General features: G+C 43.9%; 1 protein-coding gene across 2 annotated transcripts in view; it reads right to left on the minus strand.

Annotated features, from left to right (window-relative positions):
• Positions 1-580: 580 nt before the first annotated feature.
• Positions 581-21,833, minus strand: part of gle1.L (GLE1, RNA export mediator L homeolog) — a 29,118-nt gene continuing 7,865 nt past the window's right edge. Inside the window, exons 2-16 of one of the 2 annotated variants that reach the window (XM_041573209.1) lie at positions 20,651-20,857; positions 19,973-20,089; positions 19,652-19,800; positions 19,511-19,571; positions 19,035-19,280; positions 16,914-17,142; positions 16,361-16,473; positions 16,209-16,278; positions 15,113-15,258; positions 8,455-8,645; positions 7,774-7,903; positions 7,522-7,626; positions 3,082-3,164; positions 2,930-2,993; positions 581-2,438 (exon numbers count right to left, since the gene is read on the minus strand). In XM_041573209.1, the coding sequence (XP_041429143.1) occupies positions 2,370-2,438; positions 2,930-2,993; positions 3,082-3,164; positions 7,522-7,626; positions 7,774-7,903; positions 8,455-8,645; positions 15,113-15,258; positions 16,209-16,278; positions 16,361-16,473; positions 16,914-17,142; positions 19,035-19,280; positions 19,511-19,571; positions 19,652-19,800; positions 19,973-20,089; positions 20,651-20,857 (1,980 nt within the window). In that variant the 3' untranslated portion in view covers positions 581-2,369. Of the gene's footprint in view, positions 2,439-2,929; positions 2,994-3,081; positions 3,165-7,521; positions 7,627-7,773; positions 7,904-8,454; positions 8,646-15,112; positions 15,259-16,208; positions 16,279-16,360; positions 16,474-16,913; positions 17,146-19,034; positions 19,281-19,510; positions 19,572-19,651; positions 19,801-19,972; positions 20,090-20,650; positions 20,858-21,833 lie in introns of both variants that reach the window. The other variant, XM_041573208.1, reaches the window with a different exon arrangement.

Raw genomic sequence — 21,833 nt, forward strand, 5'->3', positions numbered from 1 at the left:
AAGCGTACTGTGTAGAAGAAACCAAGGCATTATGTCAATCAGAGACACATTTATGGCCTTTTCCAAGTAGGAATCTCTTGCTTGGTTGCAAACTACTAGAAATTGGCCCACTGATACAGGGTTATACAAATAGGTAAATCTGGCCAGACAAGTGAATAAGAGCAGTCAGCGGTCCCTCCAGACTAATTGGCTGTGTATGGTGCTCTTAGGAGCAGTGGTGTAACTACCTATACACAGACCTTGCAATGGCAGGAGGCAAGTAAAGGTGTCTGTGGGGGGGGGGTAATATATTAAGGAGGGTACCTAAAATATTTATTTGCATGGGAGCCCAGCTAAGTCAAGTAATAGCACAGCTTGGCAGTGAAACATAATAAATTCTGTGTATAACAGAGCCCTCCTGACTTGAATGGATTCTGCTCTCAAGCTAGCCTTGGTCACTAGTACCCTAGCCTTGAGGGCAGAGCCATCTTCTAGGCTACAAGAGTTCATGTGAAATAAATCGCTTTTACCTCAACTGATCTCCTGAAATTCCACAACAAGAGGACCAACACCAAGCAGAAATCACACAAGGGCCCACATCGAAAGGTATCAAGTTTTCATTTTATTTTGTTAAGACTATATTCACAGTGAAACCTTCACAAAATTCAGCTGCTAAGGATAGGGCCAGATCGGCTACCTGACTGCTAGCCTTTGTTCGCGTCGGGAAGCCTTGTCCGGCAAATTTTGCTGTGAAATCCAAATTTTGCATTTCTTTGCTGAAATTTGCAAAGTATATTCACACACTGAAGCCAAAACAAGGATTTTACACGCAAACAAAGAGGATTCTGCTAGCAGTCAGGGGATGAAATGAGCCTGTGGATTTCAGCAGGCTGATTTCGGCCCCATCAGGCCCTAGCCTAAAAAACACAAAAACATCAAAGCCAGACAGTTGGTATTCAGTTTTTTCTGTCCGACCAACTTGATTTATCAGTATCTTTTTCATCACTGATCACATAGAAGGAAAGCTGGGGTGACATTTTTTATGAATCTTACCCCCTTCCCCAAACCTTAAAATACATCAGCCCAGGGTTCCTTCTATCAGAATACTACTATCATGGCAGCACTGAAGCTTCCATAGAAGGTACCATGGGGCAGTGTGTTTTTCAGTAAAGAAAAGTAGTGGCCCGGGTTCTAAGGCTAGCGACTATTACCTGAGGTGTCCCCAACAAGTTACACCCCCTGTTTATGACTTTCCTTGTCCTTTAATGAATACTGAATTAATGAACACTGAACGGGAACTATTTGCCTAATGGCTACGGCACACATAGAACTCTGACTACTGCTGCGCCAAACGTGACACAGAAATGAATGTGGTAGAAAAGTTGAACACTTCATACAATTTAACATTATACCCAACAGTATAAACATAACACATTATTTTCTAGGTCACCAGCACAAAGGCTCAGCAGAATTCCTGCCAATGTAACCTATACTATGCATATCATTAATAATACATTTCAGATTCAGTTTCATCTTTGTATATCTATAGGATAACTGGAAGCAGTTTTTGGCCAATTCCCAAAGTGCCTTTTAGTTGCAGGGTCCGGATATAAATGTCTAGAAAGTGATCTGCCCAGTTACAAATCAATCAACAGATAGAAGCACTGCATTTCTATGCCCCTGGGGACTCTTAATGGATTTTAATGCATGCATAGCGCATCCTACCCACTAACACACTTCACCAAACAAGTGCTTATCTAACTATGCTGGGTCCCCTCTATGAATGAGCATAGACAGCCCAGCTAATATGACAAATAAGGCACAAGCTATACAAGAAAATTCAGCATTCCCTTTGGTTATTGTAGGGTTAACAGATCATGTGAAATATGGGGGATATTTCTTAATTATTCAGCTGGGGAGGTGTCATTTAAATGCAACCAGTTTAGAATAAGGGTAACCCATACGTCCCACTCTTTGTTTTGCTTATTATAGATAGGACCATTAAGGCTGTTTCTAGTAACTAGATGTTGCATAACATAGGCCCATGCAGACTGCCAATTTTGAAAGGGAAATACAGCAATAGAGCTCCCATTGCTTGCTCTAGGGAAATAGGGTTCAGCAATGGTTGGAGGCTGCATCTATCTTAGGGGACTAAAACCAGGATCTAAATGTTTCTGATCCTAGTGCCCCTTCGGTATATGCAGCCCTCCAGCCATTGCTGAACTCTCAGCATCCCCGAGAGCAAGCACTGGGAGCTGTATTTCTATATCTAGAATGCCTCAGGTTGGGCATCCTTTTATAAAGTTAGGCCACATCTAAGCCAAAAAAAAAATTAAAACATAAATAAATGGCGGAGAAGGCTTCATCATGGAGAAAGGAACAGCACAAACTCAGGATCTCCAGAAGGACTGATTCAGATATCCTTTGGGTAAGGGAATTTCTCTCTTCTTCCTGGAGTTCTGTAATACACAAAATAAAATGAGAGCACATAGCTGGGAAGTCAGTTTCCTTGAAGGGATATGGGAGGCCTCCAAACCTTGTACTTGGTGCTATCGTAATAAGGTTAGGAGAGAAGGTTCCTCTGAGACCCCCAAAGTCAATGTATGTACATTTGCTGCTCATCCCTTTCTTACAACACAAACACAATCCTCACTGCTATTCTTCTTCTAGCCCACACTTGAAGTCTTCCTCATTCACTCCAGACACTCATCCTTCAACCCATGAATATATCTCATTCTTACCCTACAGTGCCTACCCCCTCTCTATTCACTCTTACTTCTCTATCACCTTATCACGCTTGCAACATGACTTGTTTCATGCTACGCATATGACCATACTGGTTGTGTTGAACAGACTGCTCCATAACTCAAGAGCTAACAGAATTAGGGGCATACTGACAACAGAGAAAAAACAACAACCCTCACTTCCCCCACTCCCTTTGGAGGCTCACCTCTAGAAATAGTTTAAGTCGAGCGACAGACCCCATTTGTTCTGAGGTGCTTATCATTTCAATCCTATGGAAAGAAGGAGGAGTATCAATATGCAGTCATTATATAATGGAAAAGGACAGAATGTTTAGAGTGGATGGGAGAAGCCCCAAACCTGGGTAAATATTCCTCTTGGATCAGCAGCAGTAATTTCACAAACTGGTCCTGGTATGTCAGCATCATTGCATTTCCACACACCTGGGAAAAGAGCAGACACAATCAGAACTCTGATCTGTTCTTCAACAACTCCTCAAGGCTGCAGGCTCGGCAACAATTATCTACTGAAAAGGGGATTTTATACTTACCGAAAAACTGAGAAAGAACGGTCAGTGCAGACGTTGTAGGATTTGTCATCCTTCACCTCTGGAGGCAGGAGACAATAAAGTTGTTGACTCCTGGTCCCTCCTCCTGTATATATATGGGCTGGCTCCACCTCTTCTCCTCAGTTTTATAAAGCTCAGTCAGTGGAGACAGTATAGTCAGAAAGAAGACCAAGAGACAACAGATAAAATCGAAAGCGAGAAAGAAGGTCCCTGTGCCCATACTAAAATCCACCTGGGTGGGACTTACTGTACTGACAGTTCGGGTCGACTAGAAGGTTTTTTTCTGTAAGTATAAAATAACCTTTTCTCTAGTCGGCCCTCCCGTCAGTGCAGATGTTGTGGGACGCCCAAAAGCTGTCCCTCTATCAGGGTGGATATAACGCTAGGATGCCTAACTTAATTTGCCCATTTATTGTGCTGGTGTAGCCTGTTAAACTTTTCGGCCAAACGCGGCCGGTTGTGAAGCAAAAACGTTTAACCTATAGAACTTTATAAGTGTTTGGTGAAGCCCAGGTAGCTGCTTTGCAGATCTGTTTGGCTGTTGCCATATTCTGTAATGCCCATGATGTACTCTGTGCTCTTGTAGAGTGGGCTTTTACTGCAAACGGCCTGGGCCTTCATTGATATAATGTGTTTTTTCCACTAGCCAACAAGCAATTGTTCTTTTTGATACAGTTGGTCCCTTGTGTATAGTCACATATGAAACAAATAAAGTGTTGGAACTTCATTACTTCAAGGATCGTTTTAAGTATATTCTTAGGGATTTCACTACATCTATGTTGGGTGAGAATGGAATTTTGTAGCATTGTTGGATTATTCTTAGGACCCATGCGTCTGTTATATGTGTCTCCCATACCCCAAATTAATTTTGCAGTCTACCCCCTTGAAGACTCTGCCCTTCTTGGAGCGAGTCAGGCCGATGTCATTCTATTGGTGGTTGTTTTCTTTGAATTGGTACGTCAATACTGGTCTGAGGGTGTCTGGTCGGTTGTAGATGTCCTGAAGTTTGAGTGAAAGGGCCGAAAAGGTCTGTTCTATGTTTACCACCCCTTTCTATTGGAAAACCTGTTTGGCTTGTCAAATCTTTGTTTTCTTGTTGTGGGGATGAATGTGCTTTTCCCTCCTGTTACTTCAGCTATAATCTGTTTGAGATCTGGGCAGAAGAGTCGCTTGTGAAGCTTAAGGATAGAAGCCTCAGCTTAGATGCTGTGTCTCCAGACCAGTGTTTGAGCCATAAGGCACGCCTAGTGACTACTGCGTTTGCTGTTGCTTTGGCCACTAGCTTGGTAATTTCCATGACAGCCTCCACTAGGAATGTAAATGCAGCCATCAGTTTGTCTACCTAGAAGCTTCTTTGTTTCCACTGGATGTGGTATTTCTCCCATCAATTTTTATAACCTTTATGGTCAGTTCCTGTACCCCGTCCTTGGTACTAGCAATCAATTGAAAGTATAGTTGGTGGAACAGATCAAGGTAGACGCAGAGCTTTGCTGCAAAAAATCATTTTATTGAAACTACGTTTCGAGCAAAAATGCCCTTTGTGTGTTAATGGTGACTAGTACACTTGACAAAGGGCATTTTTTCTCGAAACATGTAGTGTCAATAAAAGGATTTTTTGCAGCAAAGCTCTGCGTCTACCTTGGTCTGTTCCACCAACTATACTTTCAGTTTGTCTACCTCTCCTTGTAATTCCTGTCTTGATGAAGGGGCTGTTGCGTTAGTTCCTGTGCCCAATGTTTGGCTGTGCGGGCTAACCTAGCTGATGCCACTTCTGGACATAGTATTGCTGCAGCCTGGACATAGGATCTCTTCAAGTTAGACTCCATGCGGCGGTCTAATGGACCTTTGAATGCCACCTCCTCTGCCGGTAGTGCTGTATGCCTAGACAGACGGGCCACTGTGGAATCTACTTTGAGGGCTTTGTCCCATTTCTTCTGGAGGTCCTCTGATATTGGGTAGGTCTTGAAGAACCTTTGAGTGAGTTGGTTCCATTCCGTTTCAATAGCCTGTGTGATGGAATTGAATATTGGGAACATTAATTTTGATTTATTCTGAACTCCTAATAATCGGTCAGCCTTGGAAAGTGTGACTGTCTAATCCTTGACTTCCAATGTTTGCATCATCTTCCTGAGTAGTCTCTTGGATACCTCTGGATTAGAGATTGATGTGTGTTCTTCCTCTGATTCTGTATCTGTGGACTGAATCTGATCTGTGGTGTCCCTATCAAGAAGAGGGTCATCCTCTTCTTCTGAGGCCAACCCTTCTTCTGATTCTGAAGAGGATTCTAGTGTTGCTGGGACTTTTTGCTTCTTTGCTTTTCTGTTTGACTGCGTATTTCCCATAGAAGTTGTGGGTTGTGGCTTAACTGTATTCATGATCCACTGCAAGAATTCCTCAGCGGTACCTGAGCTGGGGAACTTGGTACTGGTTGATTCTATGGTGTAAATGTAGTGGCTTCCGCTGCCTCCGACTGAGGAGTGGTTAATGTAGTTGGTGCTGGTAAAATTGGCCCAGGTGAATTTCCCCTCTGCTCATTAATGGGCCCTTCAGCTGTCTCTCCCTGAGTTTGTGCTGGTATAGGTTGGGGTGACAATACAGGTGGCCCTTGTGTCTCTGCTCTCTTTAAACTGGTCTTACAGTCTGAGCAGTAGTTCCGTTCAGACTTTCTCAAAGAACGTCGGCAATTTTTACATTTGAGTAATTTGTCTGGCTTCTTCTTCCTTATGGTTTGCATGTCTGCTCTTAAATCAGCTAGAGAATCTGTTTTCTCCATTATTGGTTGTATACACGTGATGCCTGCCCTCCCGTGCGATGATACTGGGGCTTTGACTGGTGTTTATGCGTTCACTGGTGTATTCACCTCAGATGCGTCTCTGTTCTTGGCCCCCTGCTGTGTCCAGTTATAATTTGGTAGGGATAGACTGTCACTACTACTGCGCCGCCTTCTACACTCCTTGATTCTGGTGCGGTTATGCAGTGCCATCCTGTGACGTCAGTGCGCTAATGGCGAAATATCGCGAAGAGGTTTGGCGCGCTCGGTATCCTGTGCTCACTGTTGCCTAGCAACTGCTTGCATCTCGTGCCGTGGTCAGTTTGTAATGCGCCAATGCCTGCTTACCTCTGGATGCTATTATAGGTGTTCTGGCTAGTTCTACAGAACAACCGCTGCCTAAACTCCCTTACCGTGTACCCCTGTTGTATTATGCCTCCTGCATGTTGCTCTCAGATCCGTCTAGGCTCCTGATCTGCTAGCATCCGCCCAGTATGCTCTGTTGCCCTCTGAAACGTCATGGTTTTGTGCGTTTTTTTAGTTGGGGGTGAATACAACCTTTTTAATTTTGTGTGGGTAGCTCTGCATACCATCTAGGTTGGTAGCCTGTGATAGCTCTGTGCATCACGTATGGCTTCAGGCAATTCTTCCAGTGTCTCACTGAGATCTCCTCAGATATGAATACTTATCCCTGTTGCACCTAACAGACAGCTCTGCATGTCAAGGTGTTAATCCTTGTAGATAGTTTTAAATAATAGAAGAAAGAGAAAACAAAAACAGACATCAGTGCTGTCTGATATACTGTCCTATCCTCCAAGGCAGGACAAAAAACTGAGAAGAGGTGGAGCCAGCCCATATATACAGGAGGAGGGAACAGGAGTCAACAACTTTATTCGGTCCTGCCTCCAGAGGTGAAGGATGAAAAATCCTACAAAGTCTGCACTGACAGGAGGGCCGACTAGAGAAAAAGTGAATTACTGGTTTACTGTAAAGCGAGTTAATGTCACTATCTTGTCCCCTAAACTAACTACTGCGCAATGTGCACAGCCTACAGAAACCACAACCCTGGGTGACAAGATGAAAACGAGATGCTCACATGGGCTTAGGGTACTATTTTACTCTACTGCACAAGCACACAGCTTAAGGCAGCCACACGTTATCTCTGGGATAGATGACATGATAGAGGCAGGGTGGCCCAGGGTACTATTTCACTCTACAGGTACAGCAGCAGCATATAATCCCTGGGACAGATGACATGAATTTATTTTACTGCACATGTGCACAGCCTTTGGCAGCCGCAAGGGATCCGGGGACAGATGACAAGGGAGTAGGGTGCTAGCAAAGAGGAGAGCTGGCCGGGATCTTAGCTAGTAGTGGGGTAGCTATTGGTGGGGTAGTACCAAACAAATTGGCTCATTCCAGTCATTAAGCCTTTCCTTCTTCTTTTAAAAAAGGTCCTTACCTCTAAGAAATCGTAAAGAAGAGTAGAAGTGACGTCAGCTAAGGGCTCCAAGTTCAGGAGCTGGGCCAGCCATTGCCACGCATAATTCAGCCCATGAGGATGAGACTAGGAGACAAGAGCATATAATGACATTTGAAATTTTCTTGATTTTAGCAGATTAGGAGTTATCAACTCAAACTCAAACCCCTACTTGTCACGACAGCAAAGAAAATAAATCTATCCTCCACCAAAACAAACCGTTACAGTGCCTACCTCTTGCTTCAAGCCATACTGCCAACGTATCTGAATGACAGCAGCATAGAGGCGAATCATTCCCGACATCCTTTTTAGGAAGTTGTCCTGTGATTCAACCTGAGAATCCTCCACTTCGTATCCCAGAATCCTGCAAGAAAATACCAAATACTGAATCAAAGGAGGCCGAGACTGAGTTCTTCCATAACACTTTTATGAACAGAAACCTTTGAAAAAGAGAGGTTTATGTTAAAGGGCTGCTATTTTTATCTTCTTTTAGGATTTATCTCATGGGAGGATGTATGCACAGTATTATCTTTACTAATATAGCGCTATGGGAGACTTGTTAAATCTGTACTACAACTGTCCTGAAAATGCTTTCTGACTGTTTTCTGAACTCACCGGAATTTGTGAGTGAAAGCTGAAGCAAATCATATTTATTCCCAACTGGCAATTTACATTATTTTCGGCAGGAAAGCATTTTCGGGAGATTTATGGCCTACTGTAGCGCCAATTTAACCATGGGCAACAAATCTCCCGGTGTGTCATTGCTCTTATGTGCAAAGCAGATATTTCTGAAGTCTTTTTTAGGCTCTTCTGGGGTGAGGATTATTGTAAGATCTTTTGGATCTGTTACCTTGTTATATGAAGGAAGGACTTGTTTCATGTCTATAAACCTCCAGTGTGAATAGTAAGCCATACCTCCGATATTCTTCAATGGGGGTTCCTTTCTTATGTGCAGGGTAAAAAGGCACAGCATATGGACACTTCTTGTACAGATGTGCCAGAAACAGCTCCCCCACCTGAGGGTGGTGCTCCCAGATACCAGAAGCCACAGCTGCTAATGGAAACGCTGCTTCGTGATGGGAAGCTATTTCCTGCTCTCCTTGTTTCTGAAAGTTAAAAAATACATTACAATGGTGCAACAAGTAGCTTTCTAGGGAGGGAGGGAGGGAGGGAGAGAGAGAGAGGGGGAGAGAGAGAGAGAGAGAGAGAGAGAGAGAGAGAGAGAGAGAGAGAGAGAGAGAGAAAATTGTATTAAAGGAATCCAGCCAATGGACATATGAAAATATTCAAAGTGCCTATTGTATGTCTGCAAATAGTGTTTGTAAAGGGGTTGGATTCATCCTGAATCGCTCTAATGAATCGAAGATGATCATTTTCAGCACATTTTTCTTGGTTATAGCTAGAGCACAGTACAAAGCATGAAAATAATAGAGACGGGGGTAGAAAGAGAGAAACCACTTCAATAAAGAAAGAGAAAAGGACAAGATGGAGTGCCATGCGAGTTCAGGTTAATTAGAGGTGTCCTGACTTGTTCTTCAAACACCCTATACCTTATTAGACTTTCTGTGCATGTACAGAGTGCAAACTGTGTCGTAGAAGAGGATTGAACAGTACAAAACCAATCATTCTGATGTAACACAGAAGGAGTTCACAGATGCTCCACTATACCCAAATTAAGCCAGCTGAATTATACTAAAAAAAAGATTTTTGTACTTACCGTTAAATCCTTCTCTCTTGTCCTACATTGGGGGACACAGGCATCATGGGGACGAAGATCCTGTTGCTTGTAGAAAGGACACTAAAAGGTTAAAGTGGCTCCTCCTCCTCCTCCTGTTCTGGGCTTCATCCGCCTACCTCCTCAATCCTCAGTTTGACCGAAGAAGAGAAGATGACGAGCCCTACCAATTGCCCATGTGAAGAGAAGGAGCAACTCTCCAATGCAAACTAAGCACGGTATGATCCACCTGCTGTTTGAACTTGTTGGTATTTGAACAATAACAATTATAAAGATATTAACTGATCAACGTTAACTTTAACTAATACAGGGAAGGAAGGCCTATGTCCCCCAATGTAGGAAAAGAGAAAAGGATTTTACAGTAAGTACACAAATCTATTTTTCTCTTGCCTAGATTGGGGGGACACAGGACCCATGTGGAAGTCCTAAAGCTACCCGAGAGCGGGACTTTTTATCCCTAGTGTTCAGGGAATAACCGCCTGCAACACTTTCCTCCTGAAGCTCGCTTCGGCTGAGGCGAATGTATGCACCTTGTAGAATTTGGAAAAGGTGTGTGTGGATGACCACACTGCAGCCGTACAAACCTGTTCAGCTGAAGCCTGGTGGCAAACTGCCCAAGAAGTGCTGAGCGAACGAGTAGAATGAGCTTGAACCCTGAAGGTACATCGTACCTCATGGGCCTTCAAGATTGCTGACCTAATCCATCTAGCAATGGTGGCCTTAGATGCCTTAATGCATTTTCATGGTCCTTCTGGTAAGACAAAGAGGTTGCCCTCCTTCCTTGTGCTCTTGATAGCCCTGGTGTATGTTCTGAGAGAACGAACCACATCTAGGATGTGTAGCTTCTCTTCCAACTTTGTCTTTGATTCAGGACAAAATGTAGGAACCACCAGGTCCTGGTTAAGATGGAATTCTAACACCACCTTAGGAAGAAAATCCGGGGAAGATCTCAACAATGCCTTGTCCTTGTAAGAAATCAAAAATGGTCGACAACAGGTTAGAGCTGCTAGTTCTGAAACTCATCTAGCATATTAATGTCCTCCATACCCTGCAGTAGATGTCTGCTGATACGGGCTTTCTGGCCCTTAGTATGGTTGCTTTGGCCTTTTTTGGAACTCCTGATCTGGCTAGGATAAGGGCTTCAATGCCACGCCGTTAAAGCCAGCCGCGGTGAACTTGGGTGGAGGATCGGTCCCTGAGATAACAGATCCCTTCTGTCTGGAAGATGGAATGCTGAGAACCAAGTGCGGCATGGCCAGTAGGGTGCCACTAGAAGTGTTTCTACAATTTCTTGTCTTATCTTCTTGATTACCCTTGGCAGAAGTGCCAGCGGTGGGAAGACATATGCTAGGTGAAACTGCCACTAAACCACCAGTGCGTCCACTGCTAGGGCCAGCGGGTTATTGCTTCTTGTGATGAACCTCGGAAGCTTGTTGTTGTACCTGGATGCCATTAAGTCTGTTTCCAGAGTGCTACCACCTTGCCAGAATCAGTTGAAAAAACTCTGGGTGTAGGCTCCACTCGCCCTGATCTAAGGTCTCTCGACTGAGAAAATCTGCTATCCAATTGTCCACTCCTGGGATATGAACTGCGGAGATAGCTGGTACTGTGCTTTCTGCCCACAGAAGAATTCGCTGTGCCTCTGCGAGGGCCGCTTGACTCCTTGTGCCTCTTTGGTTGTTGATTTAAGACACTGCTGTCACACTGTCAGATTGTATTCTTACAGGTAGATCTCAAAGTCTGTCTGACCAGTGGAGCAACGAACGGTGGATTGCTCTTAATTCCAGGATGTTGATGGGGAGTAGTTCTTTCTGTGACCAACATCCCTGTACTGTTAGGTCTCCCAATACTCCTCCTTAACCTTGTAGACTAGCATCTGTTGTGATGACTGTCCACTGGAGATTGGTGAAGGGTTTTCCTGAAGTGTTGTTGGTTGAAGCCACCAATTGACTGAGGTTCGAACTAGTTCTAATAGGGGAATCCTGTGGTTTAGGTCCACTCGGTTCCTCCTCTGATGTTGGAGTATCAGTCTCTGTAAGGCTCTGGTGTGGAGCTGTGCATATGGAATCGCGAGGAAGGATGACACCATAGCACCCAGCACTCTTTAATGGCAAATTGTAAAGGTACCTGATCTGCTTTCTGCAGAGTTGACAGGAGCCCTTGCATTGAGGTGATCTTGGATTGGGGAAGGAAGGCTCTTCCCACTAAATAATTTAGGACAAACCCTAAATATTCTGTACTCTGAGAAGGTATGAGTAGAGATTTTTGAAAGTTTATCTGCCACCCTAACAACGTTAGTGTCTGCATCACTGTCTGGAGATGAGTTGCTGCCAGTGCCATGGAAGGGGCCTTTACCAGGTATGGTATGAGACTCACTCCCTGCAGTCGCAGGTCCTCTAGAGCCGCAGCCATGACCTTTGTGAATACCCTTGGCGCTGAGGATAGTCCGAAGGGGAGTGCCACGAATTGCCATTGTTCTCCTGCCACTAAAAATCAAAGGAACCGGTGGTGGTTTGGGATGTATGGGGACATGCAGGTATGCATCTTTGATGTCGATCACCGCCATGAGATCCTCTAAGTCCAGGGACATTAGGATTGACTGGATGGATTCCATCTTGAAGTGGTGCTTCTTTACATGGTCGTTTAGTGCCTTTAGGTCTAGCACCGGGCAAAAAGATCTGTCCTTTTTGGGTACTATAAATAGGTTTGAGTAGAAACCAAAGCCCCTTTCCCTTTGAGGGACTGCCTGTACTACCTCGGAGGCGGCCAGGGTGTGTAGAACACCTCGGAACGCTGAGCACCTGGGTTCTCCGGTAGGGAGCCTTGAGATGAAAAATCCCCTCGAGGGTAGTTGAGCAAATTCTATGAGATAGCACTGGTGTATGATCTATAGGACCCAGGGGTCCAGAACACTCTGCCGTCACAACTCTCGGAAGTGACTTAAGCGTCCGCCTAAGGGTAAGCGTTCGGGGGTGGGCATCATGCGGAGGCTGTTTTGTCCTGTGTGGGCTTAGGTGCAGCTCTGCTTTCTGACCAAGAAGTGCTCTGCCTTGACTGGAATCTGGGACAGGTTGGAGCTTGTTGTTTTTCACGTTGGGACCTTTGGCTCGGATTTTGGCAAAAGAGACAAAAAAATGGTCGCTTTTTGAAGGTAGTCCTCTTGGGTCTGTTTTTACAGAAGTAAGGTGCTCTTGCCTCCTGTAGCTTGAGAAATGATCTTCTCTAATTTGGTGCCGCAAATTTGTTTTCTAAAAAATGGGTGACCAACCAGAGACTGCTTCAAGGTAAGATCTGCTGACCAGTTCTTTAGCCAAAGGAAACGTCTGGCTGCAATGGATTGTGCCGAAGCCCTTGCGTCAAGCTTAGACGCATCCAGGGCCTCTTCACAAATATATGTGTTTGCATCCGCTATCTGAGCTAGAAGGAGGTCTGTGGAGAGGTCTACTGAGCCAATGAGTTGGGCCACCTGTTCCACCCAAAGCTCCATTGCCCTGGATACCCATGCGGTGGAAAAAATAGGTCCGCCTGCTGCTGTGAAAATCTCCTTGCAGAAACCCTCAAGACGTTTGTCGATAGGATCCTTAAAGGAAGCATCATCGGCTACTGGAATGGTGATGGTCTTGCACAGTCTAAAGGCCAGTGGGTTTGTACAGTCCTGAGTAAAAGGATAAGTTTGAGTAAAGCGCTTGGAAAATTGGACTATATGGTCCAGCATTTTCCATTGTGCTTTAACGGTCATCCAGCTGTTCATAGGCTGGAAAGACACAAGAAGACTTGTTTTGCCTCTTGAAAATGTTTTTGTTTGGCTCTGCTGAAGGCAGGGTGTTTTCTAGACATAGTGCCTGTAATACTGCCCGAATCAGGCTCTCGACCTCTCTTTGTGATCTAGGGGCATCCTGATCCGATTCATCTCCGGATAGGATCTGTCCATCTTCTCCGCATGCCTCTTCCTGTTCATCAGGCGATACAGGTGGGGAAGGGGGAGGTCACTTTGTGGCCGACTGCTGAGTGACCGGTCTGGGAGGCTGTGTAGATAGGTGCTGTAGGACCTTATCTAGAGTCTCTGGTATTCTGGCTAGGTTCTGTAGACCCGCTAGAGAAAGAGCGCACACCAATTCAAAATCCGATCAAGTTTGATTAGCCGTAGCAGAGCTGGCTGGTAGGGCTGTGTGGGATTGTAATTGTGCAGTGACTGCTGCAGGCTTACAGGTTTCACATATTGGCTCAGCCGAAACACTAGCAAATTTAGGTTTGCAAGTAGCACATGCCAAATACGAAATTGCATTCGTGGTACTTGCAGCTGCCTGCTTGGGAAGGGACTGGTCCTCTGCCCATCATGGCTATAGAGTGTGTGTGTGTTGCCAGAGAGGTTTCCTGGGCTTTGGTATAGTACCTTAGTAAGATGGTGCCTGTGAGGCAGGTGCGCAGTGACAATTGCGCAATGACGTAGGCGTGGCACCAGATATCGGTGGGATAGGTTGCTGGGAAATGGCACAGAGAACCCAGGAAGGAAGGTAAAAATTCAGTTACAGGCGCAAGAGGGAGAGGGATAGAAGACGCTGTGTCCTATGTCCCCCTGTAGGAAATTCTCTGGCAGAGAATAGAAGTGAAAGTGAAACAAAATGCCTTTCTGCAGAGAGAACAGGCAGCAAGTAATGGGGGGGGTAGGAGAGAGGGAATTGACTTGCCTCCTCGTGACCAGGGCAGTGGGAGTCCCCCAGCCTGCAGCCTCCGTAGAGCGGGAAGGCTGCAGAGCATCTTCAGATCAGAAGTCCTTGGCTGGAGGGGTTCTGGAAGAGAAACGCTGACCCCAGTAGTGGCATGATACTGAAATCTGTACCATTGTTCCCAGCCACAAAGTGTCCGTCTTCCTTCTGAGGACACTTAAAGAAAACCGAGGATTGAGGCGGTAGGCGGGGATGAAGTGACCTTTCTCCAAGCAACAGGATCTTCATCCCCATGGTGCCTGTGTCCTCCAATCTAGGTAAGAGAAATATGCAGTTACAAAAGCGCTTTATAGATTGACTGGGATACTTGGTGCTGCAAGTTTTAGTTTGGGCATGTCTATTTCTGTTTCCTGTGTGCTTGTGCATATGTGGGTGCTTGTGTGCATGTGTTAAGGTTGTGCATGTTAGTGATATGGTGAAGCGCGGTATTTAAAACAACAGAAAATATATGTATGCTGAGCACTTGATTTATTCCTTCCCTTAGACATCCCTCCATTCGGACAGAAATCTATTCCAATAACTATACAATAAGAAACCGATAAAAGTGGCCATGTTACTTGTTTTCCACATGTAAGTGGAAAGGTAAGGAACTGACAGTGTGAACAGATGTATTCTGTCTCAGGTCTCACCCCAAATTATTAAAAAAGTAGAAGCAAATAGTTAATCGCCTAGCTCAGATCCTAGAATCTAGGACCGCAGAAACAAAAGAGAAGATGAAGGGGTGGCTGGCCATTAAAATAGCATCCAGGGCTGGTGCACTTTTCAGCAAGGAGGCCAGAAGAGGGTCTAAATTAAGAGATTATAGTCACTAAGCAATGTCCAACATATTGACAACCCCTGTGGGTTAATGCTGATAATTAACCAAAGCACCTTTGCCTTTTTTTGTAAGCTGGTCTTGGGGAAGGGGGCAGACAAACAAATATAAGATAACACAAACTGCAAGGGTGGACTGAAATCTTTATTTTAATTATAACCCATAGCAAACAACAGTTATTTGTAACCAGTTAACTCAAGGCCAATGAAATACAATATTCCAATTGGCTGCTCTAGATTAGTATTCTAGAGTTAAAAATACTCCTTGTTTTGGGAGCTCTCCCATTCATTGACTTACCACAAACTTCTCTGCTAGCTTGTAGTATACAAAGTTCAGGGCTTGCGGATGCTGAGACACGGAGATCACAGTGGAGCCACAGGAGGAGACCCGTTTACCCATAAGCAGGTTATTTAATTTTTCAAAAGTCTCCTTCATTTTAGAAGCTACAAAAGAGGACATTAACAAAGAAAAAACTACAGTAAAGCACATTTAGAAAATCAGTAAATCATTTAAAATGAAAAAATTCGTATCTACTCTTATTTACACAAATACAGGTATGGGACCTCCCATAGACTTCATTTTATCTAAATAATCCAAATTTTTAAAAAAGGATCTCCTTTTTCAATGTAATAATAAAACAGTGCCTTATACTTGATCCAAACTAAGATATAATCAATCCTCATTGGAAGCAAAACCAACTTATTGTGTTTATTTAATGTTTAAAAAGGATTTTCTAGTAGACATAAGGTATGAAGATTCAAATCACGGAGAGATCTGTTATCCGGAGGACCCCCAAGTCCCAAGCATTCTGCATAACAGGTCCCATACCTGTACTTCTACTAGTAAAGCTGGCCATACACTGGCCATTAAATGAACAGTTCAGTCTTAAAACAAAAACTGTGTAAATAGATAGGCTGTGCAAAATAAAAAATGTTTCTAACATAGTTAGTTAGCCAAAAATGTAATGTATAAAGGCTGGAGTGACTGGACGTTTAATATAATAGCCAGAACACTACTTCATGCTTTTCAGCTCTCTAACTCTGAGCTAGTCAGCGACTTGAAGGGGAGCCACATGGTACATTTCTGTTCAGTGAGTTTGCAATTGATCCTCAGCATTCAGCTCAGATTCAAAAGCAACAGATAAGACCCATGTGCCCCCCCCTCAGGTCTCTCTATTATTACACACACAGTCACTCCAGCCAGAAACTTTTTTAATTTGCACCGCCTAGTTAGCCAGTTTTGATTATTATACTGAACAATTCCTTTAAAGCAGCGGACTTGGTGATATAATGTATACTTCTATTTCTGTAAATATATATATATGTTTATATCTAAACAGATAATAGACAAGACAATATAAAAAAAATGTAAAATGTGATACTTCTTCACTGACCAGATTCTGTAGAGATCTGGCTGACTGGAATATAGACAGCTTTCTGAAGTTCCACCCTGACGGCCTTAACCTGAAAGAGAAAATTATGTCAGCTGGACAGAGGTGGAAACTCTGTCAGGGACGTGAGGGTGGCTTTGCTCTGGGTTTTGTACCTTAGAGTCTTTGGAGTCTTGGAATGGGGCAATGTCATTCAGAGTCTGCTCAAGCAAACTCTGTAGCTGCTGATAGCGCTTCATTATACATGGAGAGGCTTTTACCTGCAGTCCTACAGAAAGAGAATTACAGGCAGTTATATGGATTTGGTCACTGCAATTGACTTTTAGATATACTGTAGCTCAGCCGTTCTAAGTTTTTGGCATGGGCAATCATCTGCTGGGTGCCTGCACACTTCGGACCACAAAATGTAATGGCTGTCTTTTACTACAGATGATTTCTATTGGAATGAACACACAAAACAAAGTTGTAGCCTCAATGCAGCCTATTGCATTGAGCCATACAATATCAATTGTTTGTTTTACCCACATCTGGTCTACACAAGCAACTAAAGTAGACATAATAATTTACCAACACCTTATGTGTCAATATATGAAGATGTGTTTAAACCTTTGTAGGGTATTTACCAGGTTAAGTGCATCTCTACCAGCTCTACTGAGCAGGTTTGTGTATTCTGTACCACAAATTTATGTGACCTGAACACATACTCACCCTCTTTTTGGCTTTGTTTCTGGGTCTGAGCAGGGGCAGGGGTAGGGGCTTGTGCCTTTGTCTGCTGTTGTTTCTCCAATTCTTTCTGCTTCTCTCTGTCAGCCACTTCTTCTGCTTTCCTTCTCTCCTCAGCTGCACTAACTGTCTGCTGCATGGCGCTGACCAGAGCCTGCATCTCCTGCAAGAATCGCTCCCCAATATTCACATCCTCCTGGGTAGGAAAACCGCTCTGCTGGGATAAACAAGCCAGAATTTGCTTGAGCAATCAAAATAATGCCAAAATAAATACCTTTTTTTTGGGAGGGGGGGGGGAAACTATCTGTAACGCTTGGGATCAGAGCCGGACTGGGAGTAAAAAGCAGCCCGGGCAAAAAAAAAGAAAAAAAAAATCAAAGCAGCTCACATGTAAACACACAATGCTCTTTTACTCAGCGACACATATATAGGGTTAGAACATATATATTCGTGTCCACCTCGTCGGTCTGTTCACCCTCCATGTTTGCCGATAAAAATGATCCTCAAAATAACTGTGATATACTGCCACAGATGCTATAATTCATCAGCACAGTTGCCTATATAAATCAATCAATAGCTTGAGGTGGGCGATATCAAGCTGATCCAATCGTGCACCCTAGGACCCAACGATCGGATCATAATGCAGGCAATATGGTAGATGAATAGATGCAGTCCGCGATCAGACTTGATTTTTATCCCTGCCTGATCGACATCTGCCCGACTTTCACCAGATATCGATCGGGGAAGCCCGTCGGAGGGCCACACACACGGGCCAATAAGATGCCGACTCGGTCTGTTGGCAGCTTTTATCAGCCCGTATATGTCTAGCTTTAAGTAGAATGCTATTAAAATCAAGCAGCCGCTGTGGAAAGGTTCTCCTTCCCATTCCAAGGCATATGCACAGTCCCTACCGCCATGCAGGTATTCAGCTAAACAGTGGCGTAACTACTCGCTGGCAGGCCCTGGTACAGGATGGGAACCCAGGCCCCCCTGTCGGGCCCTCTCCCCTATGAATCGCACAATCACCCCCACACCCCTGGTAATTACTCCACTGAGAGGGGATAAGCAGAACTGAACTTAAAGCTCAACATTTTTTCAGGATCAACCAGATTGCTGAAATTGCAAACTGGATTGCTGCTGAATAAAAAGCTAAAATAACTCAAAAACCACAAAAAATAAAACCTATTGCAAATGGAATGGCTTTCTCCTATAGACTCCATTTTATCTGAATAATCCAAATTTTTAAAAAGATTTTCTCTGTAATAATAAAATAGCTTGTACTTGATCCCAGCTAAGATATAATTAATCCTTATTGGAAGCAAAACCAGCCTATTTCGTTTATTTAATGTTTACATGATTTTCTAGCAGACTTAAGGTATGAAGATCCAAAGTACAGAAAGATGTTACCCGGAAAAACCCCAGGTCCTGAGCATTCTGTATAACAGGTCCCATACCTGTATTGGGCGCGGCAGGTGCAATAGGAAAAATGTAAATTACATAAATGTAAGTTAGATAAAATGTTTGTTTTGATGTCAATAAGCATAGGTAGGATATGTGGTTAAATTAAATGTAAACAACCTGTAGGCCAAATAAGCGAACAGACTACCTTCCTGAAATGACAAAGAGTGTCCTATAGCACACACACCCCTCTACACACACAATTGAAGAGTAAGACAAAATGCAGAACTTGCTGCTAATGCTTTTATTGGCATAGTGCATTTACGAGTATTATTCCCTCCAGCCACACTTCTCTCTCTCCCCCTTACCTCCTCTCTCCCCAGAGCTCTTATTCCCTGACCGCCAATCATAGGAGGGTGGAGGAAAAAAGGCTGCTCGGTATGTTTGTAAAGGGAGAAGCACAGCGTGCATGCTGTACTCTCTACCCCTGCGCAGATGCCCACGAGAACCTTAATCGCAGACGCGGCCCATTTTAACATAAAAAGGAGCGGCCCTTCGGGCATTTGCCCGTATGGGCAGATTCCCAGTCCGGGCCTGCTTGGGATGTATGCTTAATGGAGAGGAGATTTTACTTTGTAAGATAAAGCAGAAGCATTAATACAAAGTGTGCACATACAAGGTAAAATATTACCCCTGATAAATTATTACCTCACTGGAGCGCACCACGCTGGACAGAATTCCACATATCTGGTTCCCGCGCTGGCTATAGGTAGAGAGGTCCACGCGGAGAGTCTCCTGGTGTTTGTAGTCCATTTCAATTTGTTGCACTAGCTGGAGCACCTCTTGCTGCAAATCGCACAACCTGCGTTTACGCTCACGGCCTTCCTCCTGGCGGATGCGTTCCTGCTCCTGGTACCTCTGAAGCTCCGCTTCCCGCAACTTCCTGTTCAAGAGCTAGAGGAGAAAGTATACACAATACATTCAATACAAAGGTGAGATTTAAGTAGTAAACGTAGTGTGGCGTGCAGGTCTGGACTGTGATTGAAAAACAGGCCCTGGCATTTCAAATACACACAGGCCTAATAATCAGTGACTGTCTATGGCATCTTACAGTAGCCCTTCTGGCATTTGTCAGAAACCACAGACTGCCAGTCTGGGCCTGGTGGTGTGTTCTAAACACTAACCTTGGCCCTGGTCCGGTGTTCTTCCTTTAGCTTTTCCTGCTGCCCCAAGGCTTCCTTTGAACTAGAAACCAGACAGAAAAAATGGTGAGCTTTGAAGACAGTTTCTAGGTCCAGAAGACAGAGATTCCTGCCCATACTTACCCTGCCTCCAACTGCTCCTGCAATCTATCCCTCTCCTGCCTCTGCTTTAGCTCCATCATCTCCTCAAAGCGCTTAAGCTGCTCTGCAGCCTGGTCTGCAAAGTTCTTTTCATACTGCACACACATCTCTAGGCGCTTCTGCAGTTGATTCTGGAGGGAGAAAGGTTATCCAGCAACTGCCCAAAATAAACCTTTTCCCAGCATTGATATAGTTTAAAGAGAAATTCCACCTATAAACTGTTCTTTTGCATAATGAAGGAAAATGTGATAAATTACATCTTTTAGGTGCAGATACTGAGTAAAGAGAAGACACTCCTCTTACCTGCATTTTTATCCTTTCAGCCTCCCTGTACAAATAAATGGAGCCTTCCACTTCTGCTAATCTTTCCGAATGCAAGTTGATGGATGTTTGCACCTTCATCAATGAGGGTTGATGGCTCTAAAAAAAAAAAAAATGAAATTATAGATTATTTCCAAGAAAGATTATTATTTCATAATGAGTAACTTTACAAAATACATTGCTAATTTGCTATATCAGTCCCATAGTCAACAGCCCTATGGTTCTAAGGTTAGAAATAATCAAATCTTTCCAAGTGGAACTTTCATGATTCCCCTGCAGGGCCACCATCAGGGGGATAGACTGGGACACTTTCAGGGGCCAAGTTGCAGTAAGAGGCCTGGAAAGGTGCTACAGTATGATTCAGTGACCAGAAAAGGGATGAGGCGTGTAGGGAATAGACAGAGGTTGGGTTGAACATGGGCAGGAGTGCTCAAACATTATATATAGTTTTTTTTTCTTTTTTAAATAGGGCTTCATTCTCTTTAGTTGGCAGGACCCAAACAGATGCAATGGACTAAAGCCAGGACTCGTAGGAGGAAAAAAAGATTTTTCTCTATTACAGGATAAATATATATGAAACTGACATGAATCCTTAAGAAAAGGCTATTGTCTTTGGCTGTAGCAGGGTGATGGGATTTTGAGGCAAGTAAGATGAAGTACCTCTGGGGGCTTCTCTATAACAAGGTCTGAGAAATCTGTTCTAGAGTCCAATGAAACTGGTTTCAAGGAGTCATCGTCTCCGATTTCCTGAGCGGACAGGCTGTTGGTGTTAGAAGTTCTGCGTTGCACCGGTGAAATTATATTATCCAGCACCCGAGCTGAGTGAGGTGACAGCATGCACAACGCCATACTGCGTTCAAGCAATTCCTGAAAGACAAAGAACAGGTTAGAAAATCTGAGTTTGGAAATTGAGGAAAAGAGGTAAACTATTCTATAATACAAGAATCTAAAAATTTAATTCCATTGTGTCGTTAAGGGAATATAGCATCTGGAAAAACTGTTGTGTCTACATCAATAGGATGTTCAGATAGTTAGAATCTCAGCCATAAAGTAGGGCAGGACTGCTTCTTCCAATGGGGATCAGATAGGATCTGTACAGCCACTGGGACAGAATGCTCTGTTATACAGATAGCTAGAATCTCAGCTGCCATAAAGCAGGACAGGACTGCTGCTTACAATGGGGATCGGATAGGATCTGTGCAGCCACTGGGACAGAATGTTCTGTTATACAGATAGCTAGAATCTCAGCTGCCATAAAGCAGGACAGGACTGCTGCATCCAATGGGGATCAGATAGGATCTGTGCAACCACTGGGACAGAATGCTCTGTTATACAGATAGCTAGAATCTCAGCTGCCATAAAGCAGGGCAGGGGTGCTGCTTACAATGGGCAGATAGGATCTGTGCAGTCACTGAAACAGAATGCTCTGTTACACAGATAGTTAGAATCCTAGCCATAAAGCAGGACAGGACTGCTGCTTGCAATGGGCATGATAGTATCCATGCCACTGTGAAAAAATGCACTATTAAAAAAAATAGCTAGAATCTGACCTAAAATGTCACAAGTACCCAAGTAACCCTTAAAGGGGTTGTTCACCAAACTTTTTTCAGTTCAGTTGGCTTCAGGTAGTTTACCAGAAATAAAGACTTTTTCCAATCACTTTCTATTTTCTACGTGTGACTGTTCTTCTAATATTAAAGTGTAAAGCAGCTGTGAGAGAAGGGTTGCCAACTTTTCTGGAAAAAAATTACCAGCCTTCCTATATTTTTATGTGTTTTCCCTATAAATAACATTGGCATCAAGCAACATTTTTACCGGCCAGGCCGCTAAAATACCGGCCAGG

The sequence above is a fragment of the Xenopus laevis genome, chromosome 8L (assembly GCF_017654675.1).
Source record: "Xenopus laevis strain J_2021 chromosome 8L, Xenopus_laevis_v10.1, whole genome shotgun sequence".
Lineage (NCBI taxonomy): Eukaryota > Metazoa > Chordata > Amphibia > Anura > Pipidae > Xenopus > Xenopus laevis.